Genomic DNA, 25,260 nt, shown 5'->3' on the forward strand with positions numbered 1-25,260 from the left:
AACATAGAACAGGTTAAGAGATTTTTACAGCCCGTAGAAATAGGTATGTTTGTTGACTTGGAATATTGAGAATTTTTACCATTCCAACTTTTCGAAGCGATGTTTTTGACAGCTTTGCAGTATCTCCCGGACAAATGTGTAGTACAGCATTGTACCCATTAATTTTTTTTTTAAACACATGTTTTTTGTATCATTGATACGTATTTACTTACTTACAGTGTTAAGTAATTTAGCGTTAATGTGAAGCCGGTGACTTTTTGGACTTACGCTATTAGCCACTCGGGTACAAACAAGAAGAAGTAATCTTCCTGGAAGTGACCATGCAGATCACCCTGAGGAGTTTCCATGACCCTGTATCACCGATACATAAATAAACATACACATAATAATAATAAATAATTAAATAGTGGTGTAAACAAAGTTTTATTTTATTTAATACAATTGCGGATCATAGAACAATCCGGAGGCAAAAATGGACACAATATCGAAGAAAGAAATTCTTCATTCTGAAAAATAAAATATGGAAAGTTGAAAGGGAAAAGAAAGATTTGGAAAAACCGTGGAAGAACCTAACGTATTTATTGACTAGATGTGAATAACTAGTTACCACCGAACCATCCTCCCCCACTGCTCCTTTCCGTCTCCACTTCAAAAATAATTATTCTGAGTAGCAGACTAAATAGACTGCTACGTGGAAAAAAAAATTAATGCCAAGTCATATTAAATGGAAAAGAGGTGCCAAAAAAACAATATCATTTGTAAATTTGTATAATCATGATCGATTTACACGAAGTTTTTCATAAAATCCAGAAAGATGACACGTACATCTGGAATCGAATGTGATCTGTGTTTTCACCTATCCTACATAGGTACGTTGTCGGCTTCTCTACACGTCTCACAAATATTTTTCAATCACTCAGTAATTATATCACTTACAAAAGTAAACTCCAGATCCCTGAAATTCACAGTCGACAAGACAATCAATACAATTTATTGCTTTGAAAGCTAATCGTGTTTTATAGACTATATTACTTTCTATACTATAGACAACTGACCGTTGAATTAAACATCAACATTATTTCTCTGGTCTTTCCGGATCTTCGGAAATACCCGTTACTGTTATTAAATAATAATTTACATACGTACGGCAAGTCAACATAATTATTATATTTTATCAATATTGACAATTTCTTATTAGAGGTGATATGAATGTCTTGGAGAGATAAAATATTGTGGAAAAAATTACAAAACCTTTTTACTAAAGAATTTTGTATAAATCTACAAAAAAACTATTTAAAAATAAATAAATAATTATTTATATTTTATTTCATAGGTTGTTTACGGGTGAAAAAATGTAATAAGCAATAATTGTTGAATGAAATAATGGTAAATATTTAATTATTTGGCAGGTTTGTAATAAGCCGATGTAGCTTAGTAATTTATAAATAATAATTAAAAGTAATCTAAGGTTTAATATTCTCGGCGATCCATTTTCCGTATTTGGAGACATCTGTGTAGACTCCGGGGATTCCTAGTGTCCCGCAGTTTCTCGGGCCGAAGCTGACGATCCCCCGAACGTACCAGTTGCCACTGACGCCCTCGATCTCTTTGGCCATGAGGGGGCCCCCGGAGTCCCCGTTGCAGGAATCCGTGCCCGCGCGTCCCCCAGCGCAGAACTGGGTGGGGGCGAGCCCCACCCCCAGCCTCTTGTAGGTCTTCTGGCATACGGACGGCTGGACGACGGGCACGCTCACTTTTAGCTTCACTTTAGAGTCCTTTTCTGTAATAATACAAATAAATTTGTAATATTCCTATAAATCAGAGCCGATACACGATCCGTAATTTAACAATTTCGATGCCATTGTACCGAATCAAATTCAAGAACACAATGGCACAGATTGCAATGTATGGAATTCGCTATGTTAATGGCAGTTAACAAGTCGGCAAATCAATCAAGTTAATTACGTCGGCAAATCAATCCTCAGCCGAGCTGTTGATCTCAGTCGTAGAAACGACCCGTTCCTATGTGACAAATTTCAACTGCGTACATATTTTGGGCGCGCGTTTCCCGACTGTGCACCGGTGCCGATGGGATCAATTACCGGTAGAACTAGAACAACTAATTATTTACATCACATTGCTAAAAGTACGAATTATACTATAAATAATTGCGTGTAAACCACCACTAATGGTGTGCACTTAAATCAAATGACATCATCGCATTTAATTAAAATGTGATCTTTGATATAGGTATTATTATGTACATCTCTAAAGCACGCCCCTACTAGGATTCGAGCCTCTGGGGATCGATTCTATACGAAGTCTTTCCACTGGAACAACAAGTGTGTCGAACGATTTGACGTTTGGCGTATCTAAGTGTGTACCTTGGACGAGACTAAAAAATAAGAACATCTATCAATATATGTACTTTCGGCGGCGATTGCGAGCGGCCTGGATTGGAGAATCGAAAAATACATTTCTCCCCCATCACGCTGACGTCAGAGCTATACACAGAATAATGAAAGGTATTCTTCAGTTTTATTACCATCTCGAGCCAGTGCGACTATGGCATCCCAAAATAAGGTATGTTATGAGGATGAAGGTAGGGGGGAGGGGAAGGATATGGGTAGAGGAAGGTGGGGAAGTACTTGGATTTTCAGATCTGGTCACCAAACACGGCCAAAAGCCAATTCAAAGAACCTTTCAATTTTGAATGGCGGTCTTACACCAGGTCGATACTGAGAGTATCTTCCACTCCGGAAGTTTAGTACTGAGCCATGACTGCTAAAGACCTGACAGTTCCATTTCTCCGTCGCCAGTGGGATTATGGCATACCCACTTAGAGTATATTGAAGCTAAAGGAAGTGGAGATGGGAAGGAGATTTGGATAAGGATAGTTGAAAAGTACCTGGCTATTAGATCAGCTCACCATACACGACTAAAGCCAGTTTACAGGGGATATTGAAATTTTGAATTGAACATGCCCCACATGAACATGCCGTTTTTTCTGAATCCAACAGACAGACGAAGATAGACAATATTTCCCTAGTTACGAGTAACCTAACTACAACATTAAAATTCTCCTTTTTCCGTCATTAAAATCTGTACCTCCTTGTAGCCCGTGCTATGATGGAGAATTACAGATAATTAATTTAACACTCGATCGCTCGATACAAACCGGTTGTCTAATGGCTTTTGGAGGTGTTTGTGGATTGTGGATTGGAGGTGGATATGTAATAGATCAGGATTCCTATAGTCTTTTGTGATATTTTTTTTTGTAATCGGGTTCGAGTGTGTTTGATTTTTGTGAGAATAACCGTGTTTTTTACATGTATCATAACACGTATCCTAACCCCTCCAGCGTCCGAAGGGTCAAAATGTCATATTTTATCTTTTAAGTATGTTTATATATTTTTTCTATCATCCGGAAATACATAATTGTTTTGAAGTTACAAATAAAAATAATAATTCTTTCCAGTTTTCTTTAAATATTTTTACTGATACCATTAATTAAATCCTATAAATAGCCAAAATGAATAATTCATATTTCGCGCCGCTATCGTTCCGATCAATATTGAAAATTATTTTTTATTATATGAACGAGGTAAAAGTGAAGATACAGTTTTCTTAAAAAATCCACAAAAAAACTAACGTGTTTTCGGAATATCGAGTTCTCTCAATTTTTCTATGATTCGAGTCAAAATTTAATTAAAAATGAGGTTAGCTTTTTTGACAAAATTTTCACGTTGCATATATATTTTCTTAATTATTTAGAAATATTAATCTTTATTTTAAATGCATCCATCTAAAAGTTAATTTTATCTAGTTTCTAAAACAGTATTTGATTATACGGAAAATTAAAAAAAATATATGTATTTAGCGCATTTGAAATACACAGAAAACATTGCAAACCGAACAAATGTCATGAAAGTACTGAAAGGTTAATTGATATAGGCCGAGAGTTCTTCGTGTTGTGGAAAACCCCGTCACGCTGTGTAACTATTTGTAGATTAGTAGTTTGACCCCTAGAATGTTTGATCGGTATTTTTATTTTCGTCCTGACATTTAATTGATATACTAGGATGATTTTTCTGATTCTGGCAAAGGATTTTTTTTTAAAATAAATTGATGGCTAAATATTTTTGTTATAAAAAGTACCAAACGTGATAATTATTTGATTATTAATTAAATATAAGACAATCAATAGGCCAAATATTATAATGTAAATAATTTTATATCATAGGTAAGAAGAAGATAATAAATAGGTACTAATAAATCAAATCATAACTAGGAATTGAACCCAGTATCTCTTGTCTTGCCCTGACAGACGCCTTAAGCCACTCGACCATTGGGGCCTATTTATTAAGGGTCATATTTGTCGATATCATATATCAAATTAGAATTAGAAATATCAACTTGCAACTAATTTTTCCCATATTTTTGTCATCTACCTTTTTAAATGGAAACAAAGTTTCTAATGAAATTGGTTTATAACTTAGATAGTGTCTCGGTTAAACATATCTGATTTTTATTTATATGGGATACCTTGACTTTTTAAAGTTTAAATCAATGGTTCCCAAAGTGGTATTTATGGACACCCAGGGTCGATTTCGGACTGTCACTGCATGGCATCGAGAAAAAAAATTGAGGGTATACGCGAGCGAACCACCATTTCCATCAAGTCATCATAAACAATCAGGAGTTCCGTAAATGACATAATACACCTTGCGCGGAGTACACCGTGGATTTCATCGACATGATCTTTCGTGAAATTGTATTGTGAGGGATATATATATAGTCTACGTGCGAATGGTTCGTGCGAATTCGAAGGTGCGAATTTTCTCAGATCGCTCCCACTACTTGTCGTTGACAATCGTCCAGGGTAATTACGTTTTTGTCTAGGTTCAAAATTAAAATGTAATTCACACAGTATTCAAACTAGGTTTGAGTACGTTTAACTACAGAAATGGAACGTTGAAGAATCAGATGTCCTACGACAAGAAGAACTGATCGGAATAAGCACTAACGAAGAACTTAAGGGACAGTTCTAGCTTGAGAAAGAAATTACCGTTGCTTATCCTGCTTCATGGACTTCAGTTTTATTTTGTGTAACACTTCACAGAGGCACCCCTGTCTGCATAGTGTAAATACAGGGAAAATATATTGTTATTATTTTCGTTTATTCGTGTTCTCCGTAAAACGGTTATACACCAATATATTAAGGAGAAGATTACAAATTTGAGGTACATAAACAATAAAAGATCATGGAGACAATTTAACTATTTTGTGATATGCGTCAAAAAAGCATAAAGCAAAGTAAACTGTCTGTAAGTGAAGTTAAAAATGTCGATGGTCAGTGCAGAATCGAACAGTTGAGACGCTCTGTTGATATGCAAAAGTGCTCGTTCCAGGAGTATTATTATAATAGTGCATGGGATCTCCCACGAGTATACTCGTACTTGTTAGCGACATATAAGTTAACCTCTTTCATTATAAGTGAATTAAGCATAATTCCAGAGCGCACCAAAAAATATTTTTCCACGTGTTGAAATCGAGCATTCTTGTTAAGAACAAAGTTGGATACAGAAATGGATACTACGTATCTTCACGCGGTTTTTGGGTAGGTAAGGAAAATAATCTTTCCACAAAACAGAAGTGATAATCACAATAGGAAAAAAAATCGATATGTGGTCTACGTGGCAAAAAAGTTTGGGAACATTTGGTATAAATGAATATTCAGAAACAACTTTTTATTTTTAACTTATTTTGAAGGTTATACCGTCATTGAAGAAGAGGATAATACTAATAAATGCAAACGAAACATGGAACAGAACAGAAGACAGGGAAAAATAAAAAGTTTTGTAATAATTGAATCCCTTTGTTTGAATATGAAATACCGAATTGGCATAATACTAGCTACCTGTCATCAACATCCACCTGTCATCTACCACCTGTCATCAACACAGATTCGAATTTTGTTTTGTTCTTCCTGCCAGCCAATTACTTGATTTCTCATATTAATAAATATCACTAACATTTCGCATTTCGATTTGTTTATTACGTTCCAGTTCAAGATAGTGGCAGTGTTGGATTCTACCTTTCTAGATCGCCAGATTTAGAGTGATCGTGGTGAACTTCGAATATATGATAGTATGAATACTACGAAGTATCAAATCGAAATAATAAATAGTACGATACCTATTACTTACGGGCCTGAAATAAGTTGAAGTAATCATTTTTTTAAATTTGTTGATTTAGGTAGCTCCGTTTTTGTAAAAAATCACTTGACATAAATATATTATAATAAAATTAAAATAACTGACTTACACCAAAGATTTTAAATAACTAGTGACTTACACATAAGACTTAAAACTAGTGACTTTCATATATAATACTTAAAAGTGACATTCGACTAATATTTTTTATTAACTTCTTAATAAAAAATTAAAATTGAGAACTGCTGATTAATAGCACGTAAATTTGTGAGTCAATTTTAAGCTCAGAAATCCTATTGATTACATTAATTATGTCAGTTTGATGAATCAATTGCATCTAATAACACTGTCTGACATGAGAATTATTTCAGACCTGGTTGTGTTACACAGAGTCATTAACAACTTAATTGATAGTCCTGCCATCGTTGTCACTAATAAATTCCATGTGCCGACTAGGAATACAAGACAAAATATAACATTCTTCTGCAATACATACACAATCAGCTATCAGACACACTCACTGACCAACAGTGTACACTACATCATTTATCACTTTTATGTAAAAGCCTTTTTAGGCGTATATGTAAATAGAAAAATTAAGAATTTATAGGTTTACTTTTGACCACGATGTCGGAACACACGTTCACATTTTCGCATTTCGTCGTCATATATTATCCATAGCAAATGCAGGTGCATGAAAATGTGTTCCGATCCCGTTTTTAACGGGATTTACAATAATTTTGAGAGATTTCTAGTAAATTAGCATTAGAGTCACGTGGGGTAACCGTGCGCAATTTTTACATTGGGATTTTTGTATTAAAAAACTTCAGGTATTTTACTCATGTTTTTTGTTTATTAATATGATCGATTATTAAGGCATCTCAAACAACCATAAAAACCTCACATGGTTCATAAATCAAACAGTTATATAAATCAAAAAGTTTACATGCATGTCGATTGCGTACACTTACCCCGTGTGCGGGGTAAGTATACGCATACCGTAGGGTAAGTGTTCGCACCGCGAAGAGTTACCCCCCATTGCAATTATCACACTTAAATTGCCCCTTATCGTAGTCTGCGCAGTTCTCATGCCACCATGCTTTAACACAATACATTCTATCTAATCTTCTTCTTGGTGGATCTCGATATTTCTCCTTGCATTGTAGGCAAAAATAGTCCTTAGAAGCCTGTGTTTGTGTTCTTTTTAAACAGTTATGCACGCTGGAATCTCCCGCCTTACGCTTTGTGGTGATTCTTTGTGGTGTGACTTTCTTGAAAAGAGGTGGTCGTCCGAGTTCCATGGTTTTAAATATTGATTTTTGGACAATTTTTGCATCTGCATCTCTCTGCTTCTGCTGAAGTTTTTTTTATAAGGACTTGAGGTAATTATTTCAGACTTGCAAGAATTTTTCAGTTTGAGTAAAACCGCCGAACTTGAACAACGTTAAACCCAATAGCTCTCGCAATACTTGTGGGAGTAGTCTGTCTTAAAGCTAAAACAGAGTTACGTTTTAGAAATCCATACACCCAATCCTTGCCAGCCGTTTTTGTAATGTTGTCAAATCTGTTCTCGATCTTGTTGATTTCAGCATACTCGTAAACAATTTTTCTCATTGTCTGCATATTCAGGCCGTAGAACATTTCGTCAGTTTTTTTACAATGATCAACGATTTCGGCCTGAAAATAAATAAATAATTTTCAGATCAATAGTTTCAGAAAAAATGACATTTGCACGATAAATTGAGTACCTATTTATCTAAAAATCTACTTCTTTATCTGGTGTAAATGTCGGACGATATCTCCCTATTGAAGTTGCTATTAATTTTAGTTTTAGGCGTTTACGCAGAGTGGCTTCACTGATCCCAACAATATTTGCAGCAGCCCGCTGACTCTTCCCCTCTTTCACAAGCCTTTTTGCAGTTTCAATCTGCTCTTGGTTGCAAACTGACCTCTCTGGATGCTTTCTCACGTACACACGCGGCATATTTCACTGTAAAAATATAACCAGAGTTGAAATATTATGCTATAAAATCAATTTTATCTATCGGGGTAAGTGTTCGCACTCATCCAACTGCGAACGCTTACCCCAGCACACTTACCCCATCACACCAAAATTCAATAAACTTTAAAAATCAGATTAGTGGTTATCTTTATTAGAATTATCACTTTGCACCCGTCTAACTAACAATATTTCACTAAAAATTATCATAGACCACGTCGCTCTGACACAGCTGGTTACACAATAGCACACATCGGTAACTGAGATGAAAAATTTAAGAAAAGCACGAAAAAAAGTAATTTGCCTACCAGTTTTTATTGATAAATCAGCATCCACTGTACACATTTCCCTCTTCGGCGCGATCTAGAAGGCTACTGAATTAAGGAACCCGCGGGCGCTTAACAGGCACAATCTTGTCGGAAACGTCACTGCGAACACTTACACTCCGCGTACGGTTACCCCACGTGACTCTACTCATTTTTCTCCGTGTACTGTTATTGAAATAACGGCATTTCTTTGGACAAATTGTAAAATTCTTTATTTAAAATTTTAAAAATTTTACGTAAAATATTTATAATTTATTATTAAATACGTGGGTGGATATTTAAATACCTACTTACAATTCTTGTAATTTCAGACGAAATTTTGGTTTAGATTCATTTAACAAGTGAAAATTAGAAACATACTGTTTGACGCGGGGTCTAATACTGTTCACAGAACTGCTAGATATAAAATATATTTAACAACAACAACAAACACATTCATGAAATCACTTGGGGCATCATGACATTATGTCGCGTACTGAATAAAAACAGGAATAGATAACCATTTACAAGGTCTAGTAATTATTCATCTTAGTAGATAACGGATTTTTTTTCTACCGTGGTTGGTAATTAATAATATGTTCCTTATTATCTTCATTACGTAATCGCTTCCATGCTAAGAGTTGTATTATTTATAAATCATGGTGTATAGTAATTACCGGTTTCTGTTTTTCCCCATCCAGACACGACCAGTTCATTTCCAATGTGGGACCTCTTGGACACTTCTTCACTTATCAGCGGGAGGCAAATTGGACTTATGAAGTCTGCAAACAAAATAAAGCATTTTTAGAAAAGAAATAATGTATACCTCAACCTATGATTATTTTACAAGCGGCAGATAGCGAAGGATATGTTAATACACATTTAAAAATTGAAAACACCAGTGGATGGAGGCTTCCTCTAAAAAGACATTAAAAAACTGTTGTACCTACCCATTTTTATCTCCCAAAATATCTGAAAACTTAACTGGTTTTTTTTCTTAAATATTGAAATGTCTGTTCTAGAAATCTTAGGGTAGGATAAAAATTGTTCTTTTCTAAAGTTTATTTATTTAAAGGAGAGTATCTGTGGTGGCGGGCGGCAAAGCAGAAATCATTCAGAGATTGATGAAATTTTGCACACTTGACCGTCAAAACAAGAGTAAGGTTACTTTCCTCATGAAATTTCGAAAAACTTTGTAAAAATCCCGGGCAACATCGAGGACTTGAGCCGGTGAAAAATCAAGATTCTAGATTATCACTCGTGGGCTTCAGAAGTCGCACGTCATCCGAATCATTGGGCATCATCAATTCCAGATTATCAGTCGTAGGCTTCAGGAGTCGTGCGTCATCCGAATCATTGGGCATCATCAATTCCAGATTATCAGTCGTGAGCTTCAGAAGTCGCGCGTAATCCGAATCATTGGGCATCATCAATTCCAGATTATCAGTCGTGAGCTTCAGGAGTCGCGCGTAATCCGAATCATTGGGCATCATCAATTCCAGATTATCAGTCGTGAGCTTCAGGAGTCGCGCGTAATCCGAATCATTGGGCATCATCAATTCTAGATTATTGGTCGTGGGCGTCAGGAGTCGCGCGCAATCCGAATCATTGGGAATCAGCGATTCGGAAAGGAATGAATTGAGGAAATTTTGAGGATAAATAATAAAGTAAGATTATTCTTACGAGAATATTTAACTGGGCGCTCCATCCGCACCAGGGCAATATCGTTCTTCTGTGCGATATCGGAAGAAATATAGTTCTCGTGAATAGTGATAGTCTCCACAGCAATGTCTTGAGGTTCATCGGAGCATACTCCATCGAGGCAGTCTATTTCAAACCTCAAATCATACTCGCCTAGACGAATACCAGTGCTGAAAAATAACATAATAACTGAAAAACTTTATCGCGAGATCAGAGAAAGAGGTCCTAAAAAATACCTAGAGTATATGACCGACCGACGCGACGCGACGTTTCGGCCAATAAACGAGTTTCGGACAATAAATGAGTTTCGGCCAACAGTTGCCGAAACCTGCGTTCGTGACCTGTTGGATCACGTTCGGCTATACTCCGGCATGTGTGTGTACGCCTCTAGAATAACAAAATTATCATTAATTAGAGTTTTCATTTTTTTTTAAATTCAATGTTTATCGTTTCAATAAAAATAAGTTATTACATGGCTATTATCTAGCTAGACTATTAAAAACTAGAATTATTAAATTATTAGTTTTAACATACCTATATACTTAAATACGAGTATTTATTTTTGTTGTTTGTTTTTGGGGTGTTATGCCGTGTTGCCGTGTTAGCGCAACATGGCATAACACCCAAAAACAAATAACAAAAATACTTTTGGCCATGAAAATCTTAAATCATATTTGAGTATTTATTTATTTTTTGATATTCTTAAATAATTGCAATGAAGTGCCGTTAAATTGCTGGATAGTCAACGGGTTCTTATATTTAATCATTTTAATTTTATGGATCTCAACATATATTACTAATTAGCATTATTATTTTTAATTCACAGACAAAAGGAAAAAAATTAAAGTGAACAATACGTAAATAAAAAAACAACAAAAATGAATGTTGAATCGAAAAAGTTCAAGGAACACTGTTTAAGGCGAAATAGGTAGACTTTGTCTTGTCTTTGTTTTTTCTGTTGACAGAAATTTGTCATTTTTAGGCCAATTTTAGACACATTTCTTCAAAAAAACAAAAATTGATTTCGAAAGATCGTTATTTTATCTACCAAAGCAAGTCGTTAAATTTTGAAAAATAATGTTATTTTCGTATCATAATAAAATGTTACCGTTGGTCGATGCGCAGATTTGTTGCATTTTCAAAGGTGAATTTGTATTATACAACAAATATTTCAAATCATATAATTAAACAGTATAAACAATCAATAAATTATCTACCAAAAATATGTTTAAGAATTTTGTTTTTATTTAAAAAAAAATACTAATAAATAAATCCGAGCACGCGTTTTGTGATGAAAATCCCTCATTTTGATTATTTATTTATGGTCTTACAAATTGGTATAGTTCCAATTTATTTACAAAAATAATTTACCAAGACATTATAAAAACATAAGAAATAATTTATGACCAAATAATATATTCTTAAAGTATATAATAGTAATTAATTTCGATTCGCGTTTGTTCGTTGTTTGTGATTACCACGGCGCAAGCCGAAATTTTGTCATTCTCCGCTCATCCGCTGCGACAGGGCGGCAAGCGGACGTTTAGTCCACGCCTGTCTAGTTAATAACATTTTAAAGAAATTCCTCGCTTAAAAATGGGGAGGAATACCCTTGGAAATTTTTTTTATTAGAAAACACAAATTACGACATCAAAAATGTACGTGGGACATATATTTTCAGAAAAAACAAGGGTTAGTGATATTTAATTATCCGTGTACATTGTACGTACTTATATGCTACAGGGTCGTTCGAATGAATCAGTCAGAAAACGCATATATTTTTTATAACATTAAGCGATAATTTTCTGTTGTTTAAATTTCCAGGGAAAAGAATCAACTAAGAACTATCAGGAGTTTATGTTTATCATCGATGTTCCATGTATAAATGTTAAAATTTATGCCAAAGTACACTAAACTACAGTACACTACACTAAACTGTTTGTGATTGATGGTCAAAAAGTGCCACGAACCAAATTAATTTTGATTTGTGATGTGCGATTCAAATCATGTTTTTGTTCATAATTTCTATTCTATTGTCTAATTCTCTATTACATGGGTATAATTTAACATATTTAATATTTTTTCAGTTACTTTTTGTCAGTTTCATAATGTCATGTTGTGAATTGAGCGTATTGTTTTAGGAAAAAAGCGAGGTTATTTTTGATATCCTTACCTATGATTTTTCAATTGAAATTTACCTCGTGAATTTAATAACATTTCTAAAATTAAACAATAGTCAGGACTTTCTTCCTCCGTTAACCATGAAAACAAATACATGAAAGCCAAACAATATTATGCAATCGCATAACTACATATGTAGGTAGGTACCGTAGAAAATAGTTGGAAATAAAACCTAGTTTTAATACATATACTACTTCAGTTGAATTAACCCTATTTTCAATATCATACGTATCAAATCAAGTAATACTTTAAAGATAAGTATTAGAAATAAAACTTACTGGTAATGGTATATTCATATATCTACCTATTTTGTATCTACTGGGTCAACGCACTGCATTTTAGTTACTATACTATATTACATTTTAAACATTTTTATAAGAATTATATATATTTATATGATTAATTGATATAGATTTTTATAGTCCTCCTCACTAGGAGATCCTGTGCTGAGGGGGACTAGGTTTTGAATAATTTTTCAGCGACTTCTATGGTTCGACTTCATGTTTTGGGTAAGGGTTTCCAGAAACTTCTACGACGATGTTTTAAATATGCTAGTAAGTTCTTTTTCCGGTAATTCCTTAAGCCAAGATTTAATGTTCTTAATGCAGTTGTTTTTTGTTTTGATTTGTTTGATAACCCAGAACACTACCTTGAGGAACACCATATACAATTGATTTATTTGAGCTAATGTGATCATTAATTATTACTCTCTGTGTTCTATTTTCAAGATATGATCTGAACCAATCTAAAGATTTATTAACAATACCCATTGAACTGAGTTTTTTTAAGAGTAAACCGTGGGATACGGTATCAAATGCCTTAGACAAGTCTAAAAAGACGGCCATTGCTTTATTGCCAGTATCAAGAGCTTCTACGACTGTGGTGATCATTTTTAATGCAGCATCACTTGTTCCCATGTTCTCTCGGAAGCCAAATTGATTATCTGAGAGAATTTCATATCTTTTTACATAAGACATCAACCTAATTTTAGCTAATTTCTCTATTATTTTTGATAACGTATTTAGCAAGGAGATAGGTCGATAGTTATTTACATCTTTGTTATCTCCTCCTTTAAATAAAGGAATAACTTTGGAATTTTTGCAATGATTAGGGAACAAGCCATTCTCAAAACTAACATTTACAATGTGTGTAATAGGTATTACTAGTTCAGAAGCATTTTGTTTGTAGACCATTGCACTTATATTGTCATTTCCACTCGAAAAACCTGATTTTAGCTCATTAATCACATTTAAAACTTCATTACAATTCGTTGGTTTGAATTCAAAGCAGGCATTTTGCATAGATTGTGTTGGATTATAATTTTTTACTAAAGATTCTTCACTGGTGTTATTTGCACTACACAAAAGATTAGCAAAATTTTGACCTATATCACTAAAAAAATTATTCACATGGTTAGTAATGACTGTTGGATTATCATTTATGGATACAATGTTATTATTTACTTTCAGTTTATTTATGGGCACTGATTCCTTTTGCAAATCCAATGCTTGTTTTATTATTTTCCATTCTTGCTTTATGTTTCCTTTTACCTCGTGAAGCTTCCCTTTATAATATGTCTGTTTGGTCGTTTTTATAATTTTAGAACACCAATTTCTGTATCTTTTATAATGTGCAAACAGTTCGATATTATTTGGTTCTTTACGACGTTCTTTACGAGTTAGTCTTGTATTTTGAGCATGTTCCACTATTTTGTTATATTCAGATTGAGATTTGTACTGACTCACAGACGATATAGACATTGTATTCTAAGGTTCTTTGACCGTAGTAATTTAGATATCTGGGAATAACAATACCATCGTATAAGTTTGTCTTGTATTATGAGCATATTCACTATTTTGTTATATACAGATTGAGATGTGTGCTGACTCACAGCTTTAGGGACATTGTATTCTAAGGTTCTTTGACTGTAGTAATTTAGATATCTGGGAAAACATGACCATCGTTTGAAGTTAGTCTTGTATTATGAGCATATTCACTATTTTGTTATATTCAGATTGAGATGTGTGCTGACTCACAATTTTAAAGCACAATATATCATGAAGAACTATTTATTACCAAACCAAAAAGCGCTAATAGTAAAACAATTTTCTTGTTAAATTGCCGTATTTTTCTTTCATCGGTCATTTTATTTAACACCATCTATAATCGACTCTTACAAAAATAAAAATCGCCTATTTTCGGGTTACATTTTAATACAGGAATATTTAAAAAAATCTTATGAATAAGTTTCGGTTATGGAGGAACCTAGAACAGAGGCTGCAATTCGGTTTCGGCTGAAAATCTGATTTAGTTAGTCACAGGTATTCAGAAATCGAAAGATATTTGACACGGTTTTCATTAATATGGCACAGACTAATGTAGATACCTACTGCCACTAAAGACGACACAATACCCTAAAATAAAATAGAAATCTTAACGACGTAAGTAAAGAAGGCGTGTAAAATATTTACGACGCACGGCCCCGTCGCACAGTGGGCTGAAAATCGCCTTTCATAGGCATAGAGACTTGAATTTTCAAGGGTAATTTTTTTGGCTAGAAATGGATTCTGCTGATCATTACTATGCTATAAAATGTCGTACGAAGCAATTGCGTGTACAAATGAAGGAGTTATAATTTTTTTAAGAAAAATTTGTATGGCGCTGACATTAAAAATGAGGCTTTCTCTAGAATCATAAGGTTGGCCGTTCTATCTTTACACACAGATAATACTACTATTTATTTGTATTTTTTTACATGCTTCATATTGTGGCGCAAGGTGCGATTTTTTTTTTTTAAATCCTAAAGTGGAAAAAAAATCTTTTTTTTGTTGATGATTCATTTTAATGCTTAAATGCTTTACATATGAGTATGCTTTGTCTAGTTTACAATATTTTATTTACACTGCAAGCCAAAACACTGTGCACAGTGGGCTGAAAATCGCCTTTCATAGACATAGAGACTTGAATTTTCAAGTGTATTTTTTTTGGCTAGAAATGGATTCTGCTGATTATTAATATGCTATAAAATTTTGTATGAAGCAATTGCGTGTACAAATGAAGGAGTCATCATTTTTTTAAGAAAAATTTGTATGGAACTGACATTAAAAATGAGGCTATCTCTGGAATTATAAGGTTGACCATTATATCCTTACACACAAATATACTACTATTTATTTGTATTTTTTTGACATACTTCGTATTGTGGCGAAACTTGTGATTTTTTTTATAAAAATCCTCAAAGTTGAAAAAAAAACTTTTTTATGTTGAAGATTCATTTTAATGCTTAAATGCTTTACATATGAGTATGCTTTGTCTAGTTTACAATATTTTATTTACACTGCAAGCCTAAAAGCATATTTATTAGAAACCCGAAAAAAAGTTAACATTAAATTAATTCTTAATAATATAAAATTGTTTATTACCTATAAACCCGAAAAAATGTTAACAATATATTAATTCTTAATAATATTAAATTGTTTATTACCTAGAAACCCAAAAAAATGTTAACAATAAATTGATTCTTAATAATACTATTTGACACTACACAGCTTCGACGGAAACGCACAGATGAAACATAAAAAAAGGCGACACACTATTATAGTCCCTACGCGCAACGCATAGAGTGGAATATTGTTGAAACGTCTCATGGAAGTGTAATAATTACGCGGAATTTCGAACTTTGAAAAAATATTGACACGACGGACCGTAGAAAGCGTGCATTCACGGCCACCTCATAGAGCCGAATGAGTAGGAGAATTCTTAGATGTTCATTATATAGTATTTAACGAAAATAAATTGTTAGTAAAAACATATATCTCGACAGAAAAATGTATTTACGATAGCCAAGCGTGGCTACATTATCGATATTTTGACGATTAATAACTTAGATTGTCGTTTGAATCTGACAATTCATGATTCTTCATACAACGATTGAGATCGCTAGTAAGGAAGGCCCTTAAAATGAATCATCAACATTAAAAAGGGTTTTTTTCAACTTTGAGGATTTTTAAAAAAAAAATCGCACCTTCCGCCACAATATGAAGTATGTCAAAAAAATACAAATAAATAGTAGTATTATCTGTGTGTAAGGATAGAACGGCCAACATTACGATTCCAGAGATAGCCTCATTTTTAATGTCAGCGCCATACAATTTTTTCTTGAAAAAATTATTACTCCTTCATTTGTACACGCAATTGCTTCGTACGACATTTTATAGCATAGTAATGATCAGCAGAATCCATTTCTAGCCAAAAAAAATACCCTTGAAAATTCAAGTCTCTATGTCTATGAAAGGCGATTTTCAGCCCACTGTGCGTCGCATTGGACGTATCTTCGGTCGAATTTGCTCTAGCAGGCCTAGAAAATTGATCTTTGCGCGGGGCTTATATTAATTAATTATTACTAAAATCTCTGATGTTTGTAAATGGATTCCTCGAGAAGTTATTCATTCATCGTCTAGAAAAATGAAATCTCGTGCATACCACTAATTTACTAATGTGTTTTATGTAAAAAATGGTACTATTTTTATTAATCTTAAATATATCCATCGAAAATCCGCGGGTAATGGTCTGAAAAAAAATGTTATAGTTACGAATTCGTCGGAATTAATTAAAATATGAGCCTCGAGTAAAAAATCCCCGTTATTACTGTCTTGTGTCGCCTTAGTAATAGGGCGACACAGTTTTATAACAGAGCAGCCTTTTACTAAGGCGACACAATACAGTAATAATGGGGATTTTTTACTCGAGGTTTTTAGCTGCTCTGTTATAAAACTGTGTCGCCCTATTACTAAGGCGACACAAGACAGTAATAAAATCCCCGTTATTACTGTCTTGTGTCGCCTTAGTAATAGGCTGCTCTGTTATAAAACACAATGGTTGTGCATTTGCGTAAAACACAGAAAATCTGTGTAAAAGACAAAGAGTCACAACTGCTCCCAACCGTCTGGAGCCAGTGAGACTATGGCATCCCCAATTGAGGTCTGTTGTGAGGCTGAAGGTAGTGGGGAGGATGAGGTGGTAGGTTTATTCAGATCTGGCTATACAGATCTGGTCATCAAACACGGCCAAAACCGTTTCAAGCAACGTTTCAATTCTGAATGGTGGTCTTACACCTGGGCGATACTCAGAGAATCTTCCACTCTGGAAAGTGGAGCAAATATGATATATGTATATATATTATTTTGATTGGATTATTTGTGAAATAACACAATTGAATCAAATAAAATTTACTTACCAACGCTGGTATTTGAACCTGCGACCTTCGGCTTGGTAGTTAGTCAGCTTGCTATGGTGAAGGAGGATTATACTCACAGTTTTGTTTTAGAAGTAGGAACACAGTGGGCTGCAGTAAGAATGTAGCGTTCTGATATTAAAACCCCTCCACAGAGAAAATCTTTTACTCCATTTTCTAAAAAAAACAGAAAAAATATTTTTTTAAATATTTTATATTAGAATTTTTTAGACAAGTTTACGATTCGATGAAAATATCGAGTTGATTCAATGCCCAAAAATATTATCGGACAGTAAAGATTCCACTTCTTGCGATTGGCGAAGCTGCCTTGACCTCGGTAATAGTTTATTTGACTGCCCTCTTAGGCACCAGTATGGATTGACAGTCACTACAACCCAAAAACTTTGCAAGAAAAATTTTGCATGATCTGCAAAACAAGATAAAGGTCGCTTCATGTTCGCATACCTGACGTTCAGGATAAGAGGAAAATTACAATCTACCTGATTTCAAAAACCTCTGATTAGAGCCCGGGCAATGCCGGGGACTAAGGCACATAAAATGTATAAGGAAGAACGTATGTGGTGGGCAGGCAGTTAAAGTAAATAATGAAATAATGCCGGTTTAAGGATCCAATCAGAAAAATGAGCGTCATATTTAATCATTCTTGAAAGTTAAAATATTTAATATTTTTCAGACCCAACGACTCATAAATGTAATCAGAAATTGTGTTGACAAAATTATTTATTTCGGTATATCAGTGAGTTGACCTCGTTATAACAGTCAACAATTATATGAAGATAAGCCTGAACTAAAATATCGTTTTAAATTGCTCATTATAGCCGTGAACTCGGTATTGCCGTGATCGTTATAACCAAGTTCGATATAAATAAGAGTGTCTGTGGCGGGCGGCAAGCTTTTAAATAATTAAACAAATACTGGAGTAAGGAATCCAACTAAAAAAATATAAATATATAAAAGGGAATATTTTGAAGGAAGATATTTTGTCTAGGCCCAAAGACGGGTTAAAGGATTTGGATTTAATTGAAAATCTTAGATTATTGTTCGGTTGTTGACATAATTACTTTTTTAGAAGAAAAATTAAATATCTGTCTATAACGTTTCTTACCTTTTGTGTACTGCAGCAGAGCCATCCATGGAAACTCATCCAAATTTGTTTCTTTTCCTCCAACGATCTTGTCATCAATGATCGTACCGCAGATTTGAGTAGACGGTATAAGAGGATTATTTACTTCTTCCCAAGCTTCTTCCTTCACATTTTTGAAAGGATCCGGTCGTTTTTGATTTATGGCGCAACAAATCTGTCATATAAATAAAGCATTTTCAGTTTAAAAAAATTTAAAGCAAATCTATTGCACATGGGTTTGTTGTAAGGCTTAATGAAGTGGTGGGGAAGATAGAGCAGAGGAAGGTTTGGAAGAACCCTGGTTATGGGGGTGAAGGAAGGGATTTATTAATGCGGGTCTTGAAGAGGCCCGGATAATATGAAGGAGTAAAACCAGATGCCGGCAACTCTACATACGAGCCGTCTTATACAAAACGAGTCGAAGTAGCGGCCTGTTCTTATGAAGCCAACAACAACTGTTAACGGATGTTCCGCTCGAGTACGCTCGTGTACGCTCGTGTTCGCACATGCACCGGTGCACCGGTAAACAATGCTGCTAGCTCCTTTGAGCAGGCTCCATTAAACTACCTGTAGAACAAACTCAATACGCCCGCATTGCGTCTATGCATTAGAAATGGCAATTGGTTTTTTAACGATTGATTGTCAATCAGACGGACTGCCCTCCTTTGCACAGAATAAAGTAGGATTCAATCCCAGAGGTGGCTCCCAAATTCATTTGCTGAGCATTCTTGAGATTTCTATAAGGATATCAGCTGGTTACTGTTGAATAATCTACTATCCCTTTACAAGACGCCCAGTTTCTTGGAAGCCGAATTTACTCGGGCTTATATAGAGCCCCGATACTTGAGCCGGTATGATATACTTCCTCCAAGCATTTCAATGGAGTCTTTATTGGGGAGGGTGCTTCCATCAGATTGCACCAGACAGTCATCGATCTCCCTCTTTGCCAAAATTAGACACGATAGGGTTTTTGAGACGTTGAAACTGACCAGGTTGGCATTACCCCAGGCACGAACCTTCTCAAGGTGGTGGTCAACTTTTTTGACTTAAAACTTATCGAGCTGTACGGAAATCAAGAGTGGAAGTCGTCAGCGTATCAATGAATTGGTGCACATTCAACGAGATCTTTGATGTGCTACAAAAACAGCTTCGACGACAGCACAGATCCTTGTGGCACTCCCGCATTGATTTGGTGTGGAGAGGAAGAAGAGCCGTCAACTACAAATTTAATTGTTCTTCTTCTTAGAAAGTCCACAATCCAACTATGCAAGGTTGCATGGATCCCATACGAAGGTAACATTCCGATAAACTCCCGGTACCAGACCCTATCAAAGGCTTTGGAGAAATCCAACCGATGGTTTGAGTGTCTCCAAAACTTTCCAAGTACGTCCCCCAAATATGCGTTACGTACCCGAGCAGATTGTCTCACAATCGGTTTCGATGAAATCCATATTGCCGATCGCTTAGGATGTTGCTATTCTCGAGGTATGTGAGCATCTTGTTACTAACCACCCTTTCCAATACCTTTTAGAGTATAGAAGTGATTACTATGGGGCGGTAATTGGAAGCATCGGAACGGTCCCCCATCTTAGGGATTGGATAGACGATCGCCCGATCACCTTTCCACTTTTCAGTGAGAGTTTAAATAATTTTGATAGCACCACGGCTAATTCTGCAGAACACCCTAAATGACCAGGGCAGGTATTTCTTTTGGCTCTGGATTTTGAACTCGTTCAAGACCCGGAGAACCTCCTTGTTCCGGATCTTTGGTTCCTTCATTTGGAAACCGCAGTGCGGAATGGAAAGGGGTGTCCTTCCGTTATGTTTTATCCCCATCAGGCTTGGCAGAGGTGGAAAAATCTCGTGAACGTGCCGCAAATTATTATAATAACATGAGCGATCTTCAGTGAGATAGGCCCGGTATATCAGTCGGTCCGTATCCTCGCTACGCACGACATTCCTCGCTCAAATTTAAGCGGGTTAAAACAGTCGCTCAAGCCTCAACAAGCCGCAGACTAGTTCCTGTTTTTGAGGCGCCAAGGCGCTAGCAATTCGACATATCAAATCTGATGTTTATTACATACTTCCATCTCACCGAAATTTACGTAAATTGTCTATGTTTATCAGTATGGACTATTAAATTTATCGAAGGATGAGGAATGTTGATGTTGTTTTTTGATAATCAATCTAAAATAGTTCGATAAGGTTTTGTGAGAGGGATTTTTCAATGTCAGAACAGTTTGTTTTCAGCGGTTAGTTCGTCATAATTAATTGAAGAGTGCACTGACTCTAGTAAAACAAATACTATTTAAAATTAGTATCCCCGCACATAGCACCATGCTGATTGAAGTGGGGAAATTTATCAAAAAAAAGTTTTGAATTAAACTCGCCTAAGAATAAACTGCACTGTTGCTCACATTTTGAAAGATCGCGATCTTGCGATAATAGTAGGCAGCATGTACCACTCGTAAAGACAGTAGATAGGTCTCAAAAAGAAAAAAAAATATACAAGTTCCTTAAAATCATAGACAATACGTGTAATATTGGTGATATCTGGGCTTACGACCTATATCCAGATTATGTTCCAAGCCGCCCTAAGCTCGACATTCCAACCAAGCCGAGGATAAAATCAATTGATATACTGGGCCATAAGTCTCCACAATGTGTAGCTATTAAATTATATTTCCTTATAAACCTTGGTAATATGTTTATATTTTATAAAGTTACCTTGATAAAAGTAAGGCCTGAATCGCCACATTGAGAGTTTCGAAGGAAGACTTTTTCTGTTGATTTAATTTCAGGGGTCAATAAGGCCACTGCCTCGGCACAAGATCTAAGTTCAATACAGCGGCCAGGTTTTCCCCTCGAATCGACGCAATCCGAATCTCCAGCTACGCATTTAGAAAAAACAAGCTTATAAATTAAATTATTTATTTGTGTAATATGCAAAGTAGGTACTATTCACATTGGCAACGTGGAAAATGTATATTTTTTATATTATTATTTTTTATATTTTATGTTCACAAGCGTTCATTAAAAAATTGGTTTACTTAGTATATTAATAATTATTTGATAATTTTTATAGCGCCATTTTACTAAAAAAAAATCAATTTAGGGGCGCTGATAATATGTGGATAAATATGTAAGTAATTCTAATCTTTCTGTAAAACGTTTACTTGAAAAATTTCGCCAAAAAGTGGTTATATCAAAATTATAAATTCCACCACGAATTTAAAGTTTCAAAATGAAATTTTCTTTACTTTCACTGGACCCAGAGCACTTGAGGTTCCCAATTAAAAAAGAAGAAGAAGATGGTTTTGAAAGTGACATATGCAAATGCGGATGTTAGAAAATTAACAGGCGTAAACGAAAATATTTAATACAGAACTTCCTATTTAAAACAGAGCAAATGTCTCTCGAAAAATGTCTAAAGTAGCATTTAAAGAAACACTGTAAAAAACTGCATACCTTTAACATGTTAAATAACAAAACAATATAACAGATGGCGATTTCTTTATATCGTGGGAATTTCTTTAAAGTGCTTAGAAACTCACAGTGTTCAAGGGAAATATGTTATAAATCCGTCAAAATACGGAATGTGGACAACTTTAATATTTACATCACCTAATCTGCAGTCATTAGCAAAAGGGCAGCTATATACAATAGTCATATTTTGAAATAAGATACCTTTTATGCTTACGAACCCAATATAATTTAAAAAAAGTATTTACTTATTCATATTAATATTTACTTATTCAGATGAATAATTTCTTATTCAGGTGAATGTTTACTTTTTTGTTTTGTTGAGTTTTATCAAAAATGTCTATAAATTGTTACATAGTAATACAAAGAATAAATATTTATTCTGATAAATATTTACTTGTTCATATGAATATTTACTTAATTAAATGAATATTCACTTATTCAGATGAATATTTTGGAACATTTTGGCTCACATTCACAAAATTTCATTGAAATCAATTTGGCGGTTTTGGAGATTTTGGAGGGTTTACGAACACATAGACACGTGATTTTTATATATTAAGAATAAATATATTATATTTATGTTATTTGTTTATGTTCGGGTTAAATTTTTGAGGTATGATTAGTTGGTTTGCTAAATTCGAGCCTATTTTTGCCAAAAAATGTTTGTGTAGTTTAATAGTTGATGTTTCATCTTCAATTTTTTTTTTAAAGGAGTGGCTGTTGCCCGTAAAGAAAACAATTGAAATGAAAACTGTGAAATAATTTATAATAAAATGTAAACAAACCTTTGTTCAGAATTACTTGACATCCTGATTTTACGTCTGTGACTATTTCAGTTTTTCCATTTCAAAAATTTTCTATTTTTTTCCTGCTGGATTACGTTGTGACTCCTCAACCATTCTAATTAAACTTCCTCCTTTCTAATAACTTTAAAGACACCAATTACACGACATAATAATATTTTTCGCACGTCCCCCGATAAGTTCATTATTTTGGACGATTAATTTGTAAACGGGACAACGAACGGCAAGAGACAATCGAATAAATTAATTATTATAATGATTATTATTTTATATAACCTAATCTAACCTAACCTAACCTAACCTAAAATAATCCAAACTAACCTAAAATAACTCAACCTAACCTAATCTAACCTATAATAACCTAACCTAACCTACAATAACTCAACCTAACCTAATCTAACCTATAATAACCTAACCTTACCTACCTTAACCTAGCCTAACCTAACCCAAACTCACCTAACCTATAATAACCTTTCGTGACCCAACCTATAATAACCCAAACTAACCTAACCTAACCTATAATAACTCAATCTAACCTAACCTAAAATAACCTGTCCCAACGTAACTTATAATGACCCAACCTAACAGTTTTTTTTTATGTATCTTTTTTATAGAACATGCCTAAATATCTTTATTAATAGTACCTATCTAGTATTTGCGTAGAGTAAATGGTAATCCACTCATATGGTATCAGGAATACCAACATAAGAAAATGTTATCAGCAAAAAATTATTCTGGCTGTCATCTCACACAACGAAAGCGAACTTCCATTTTAGGTAATTAAAAATTAAAAATTCAAATTAATTTTTTTCCCAAATGCAGTCAGTTTCCTTTTTATAATAATTAAGGAAAATCAAAAGGTTTTACTTAAAAATATTTCGCACTATCCGTGGCCAGCGATCCAAAATAATTACCGAAATTTATTAGGTTATTTTGAAAAGTGACAGCTCATGTTTCAGGTTAACTTTTTTTAGGTTTTAAAACTGAACAATAACTTTAATTGACTTAATAACAACACAGAGACACTAAGTAGGTGTATTATTTATAATTTATTTAAAATTAAGGATATTTAAAACATTACCAAATAATTACAACAATTAAACATTACCAAATAAGAAAGCAATTAATATACGAAATAATAGTCAGTCCTAACCAATTGGGAATTGGCTCATTTGTTAGCACGGTTGACTCCAGTTCCTAGGGAGGAAGGTTCAATCCTGAGCCAAACCATTTTTTTAAATGTTATGGTATTTGGTTTAGAAAGTAATAGAGAACATTTCCTCATAATATAGTTTTGTAATTTTTTGTCAGCTGTCTTTTTGCTTACGACTCAGCATATCATCGAAATTAATTTAATTTACCACTATCTAATATAATTATTCTTCATTTGTTTTTGATCGTGATTACTTCCGCCGTAAAACAAAATGAATATTAAAATTGATCGACAAAATTGATACATTTTATAATTTTTGAAGGATTTAAAAATATCCTCATTGCAAGGAGTTAAAATTAAAAATTATTTAAAATAAGGAACATTAAAATATATATTTGATATTTTTGGTACTTACATGCTGGTGCCGCCTCCACGTAAGCAATTACAAAAATTGCCAAAAATATGACGTTAATTTGTACAAACACTCCGCCATTTTTGGGGACGCCGGTGAACATCATGTTGAGGAGACCAATAAATAAGTTATGTCGATTGGAAATCAACTACGCGTGGTTAAATAGCATATCTTACGAAGGCGTTGATAATATTACTTTAATAATTCAATGGCAACTTGCGACTCGACAGCTTTTCTGCGAACAGGTTTTTCTTTCAGTTTAGCCGCAAATTTCAGAATAGCAAATTATCAAATTGAGGACGTAATTTAATAATTTATTAAGTAAATAATCCGGCGCAAGAATTCAGAAAACGAGGATAAACTGGAATTTAAAAAAAATAAACGACATTACTAGCCACAAACATCGCCGTGGCGTGTGATATATACTCGTATACATTTACCATATTATTTAATAATACCATTACTGAAAATATGAATAAAGAAACATATGAAATTGCTTGTTTAAAGCCAATGAATCCACCTATATTTCACCGTTTATCCCATATTTTAGGTTCTATAAATTTGGCACATCGTGGCAAATAATCGCTCAAAACGTTTTTGCAAACATGGCATAAATCGCTCGACTGGT

The 25,260-nt window shown here is 34.1% G+C and overlaps 1 protein-coding gene and 1 long non-coding RNA gene across 2 annotated transcripts; both read right to left on the reverse strand.

Moving 5' to 3' along the window:
• Nucleotides 1-404: 404 nt before the first annotated feature.
• Nucleotides 405-24,776, reverse strand: LOC149416886 (CLIP domain-containing serine protease B4-like). Its single transcript, XM_089641032.1, has 7 exons — nucleotides 24,636-24,776; nucleotides 21,506-21,669; nucleotides 18,761-18,953; nucleotides 17,715-17,811; nucleotides 10,203-10,390; nucleotides 9,197-9,301; nucleotides 405-1,780 (listed from the first exon to the last, which is right to left on the reverse strand). Exons 1-7 carry the CDS (start codon nucleotides 24,736-24,738, stop codon nucleotides 1,464-1,466), a joined length of 1,167 nt encoding a protein of 388 aa, XP_089497158.1. The 5' UTR covers nucleotides 24,739-24,776; the 3' UTR covers nucleotides 405-1,463.
• LOC149416887 (uncharacterized) lies at nucleotides 7,060-8,812 on the reverse strand. The gene is made up of 3 exons (XR_016303411.1): nucleotides 8,523-8,812; nucleotides 7,984-8,205; nucleotides 7,060-7,892 (listed from the first exon to the last, which is right to left on the reverse strand). It is a non-coding gene; the product is annotated as an uncharacterized LOC149416887 (long non-coding RNA).
• Nucleotides 24,777-25,260: the final 484 nt, after the last annotated feature.

Source organism: Hesperophylax consimilis, chromosome 16 (genome assembly GCF_061612785.1).
Source record: "Hesperophylax consimilis isolate HC1 chromosome 16, BYU_Hcon_1.0, whole genome shotgun sequence".
NCBI classification, from domain to species: Eukaryota; Metazoa; Arthropoda; class Insecta; order Trichoptera; family Limnephilidae; genus Hesperophylax; species Hesperophylax consimilis.

Bases quoted from the DNA above. Each gene is read 5' to 3' on its own strand.
- LOC149416886 (XM_089641032.1), bottom strand. From the start codon at position 24,738: ATGATGTTCACCGGCGTCCCCAAAAATGGCGGAGTGTTTGTACAAATT. The intron at 21,670-24,635 runs GTAAGTACCAAA...CTAAATGCGTAG, and splicing joins CGTGGAGGCGGCACCAGCAT to CTGGAGATTCGGATTGCGTC. The intron at 9,302-10,202 runs GTAAGAATAATC...TTTTGTTTGCAG, and splicing joins GCGCCCAGTTAAATATTCTC to ACTTCATAAGTCCAATTTGC.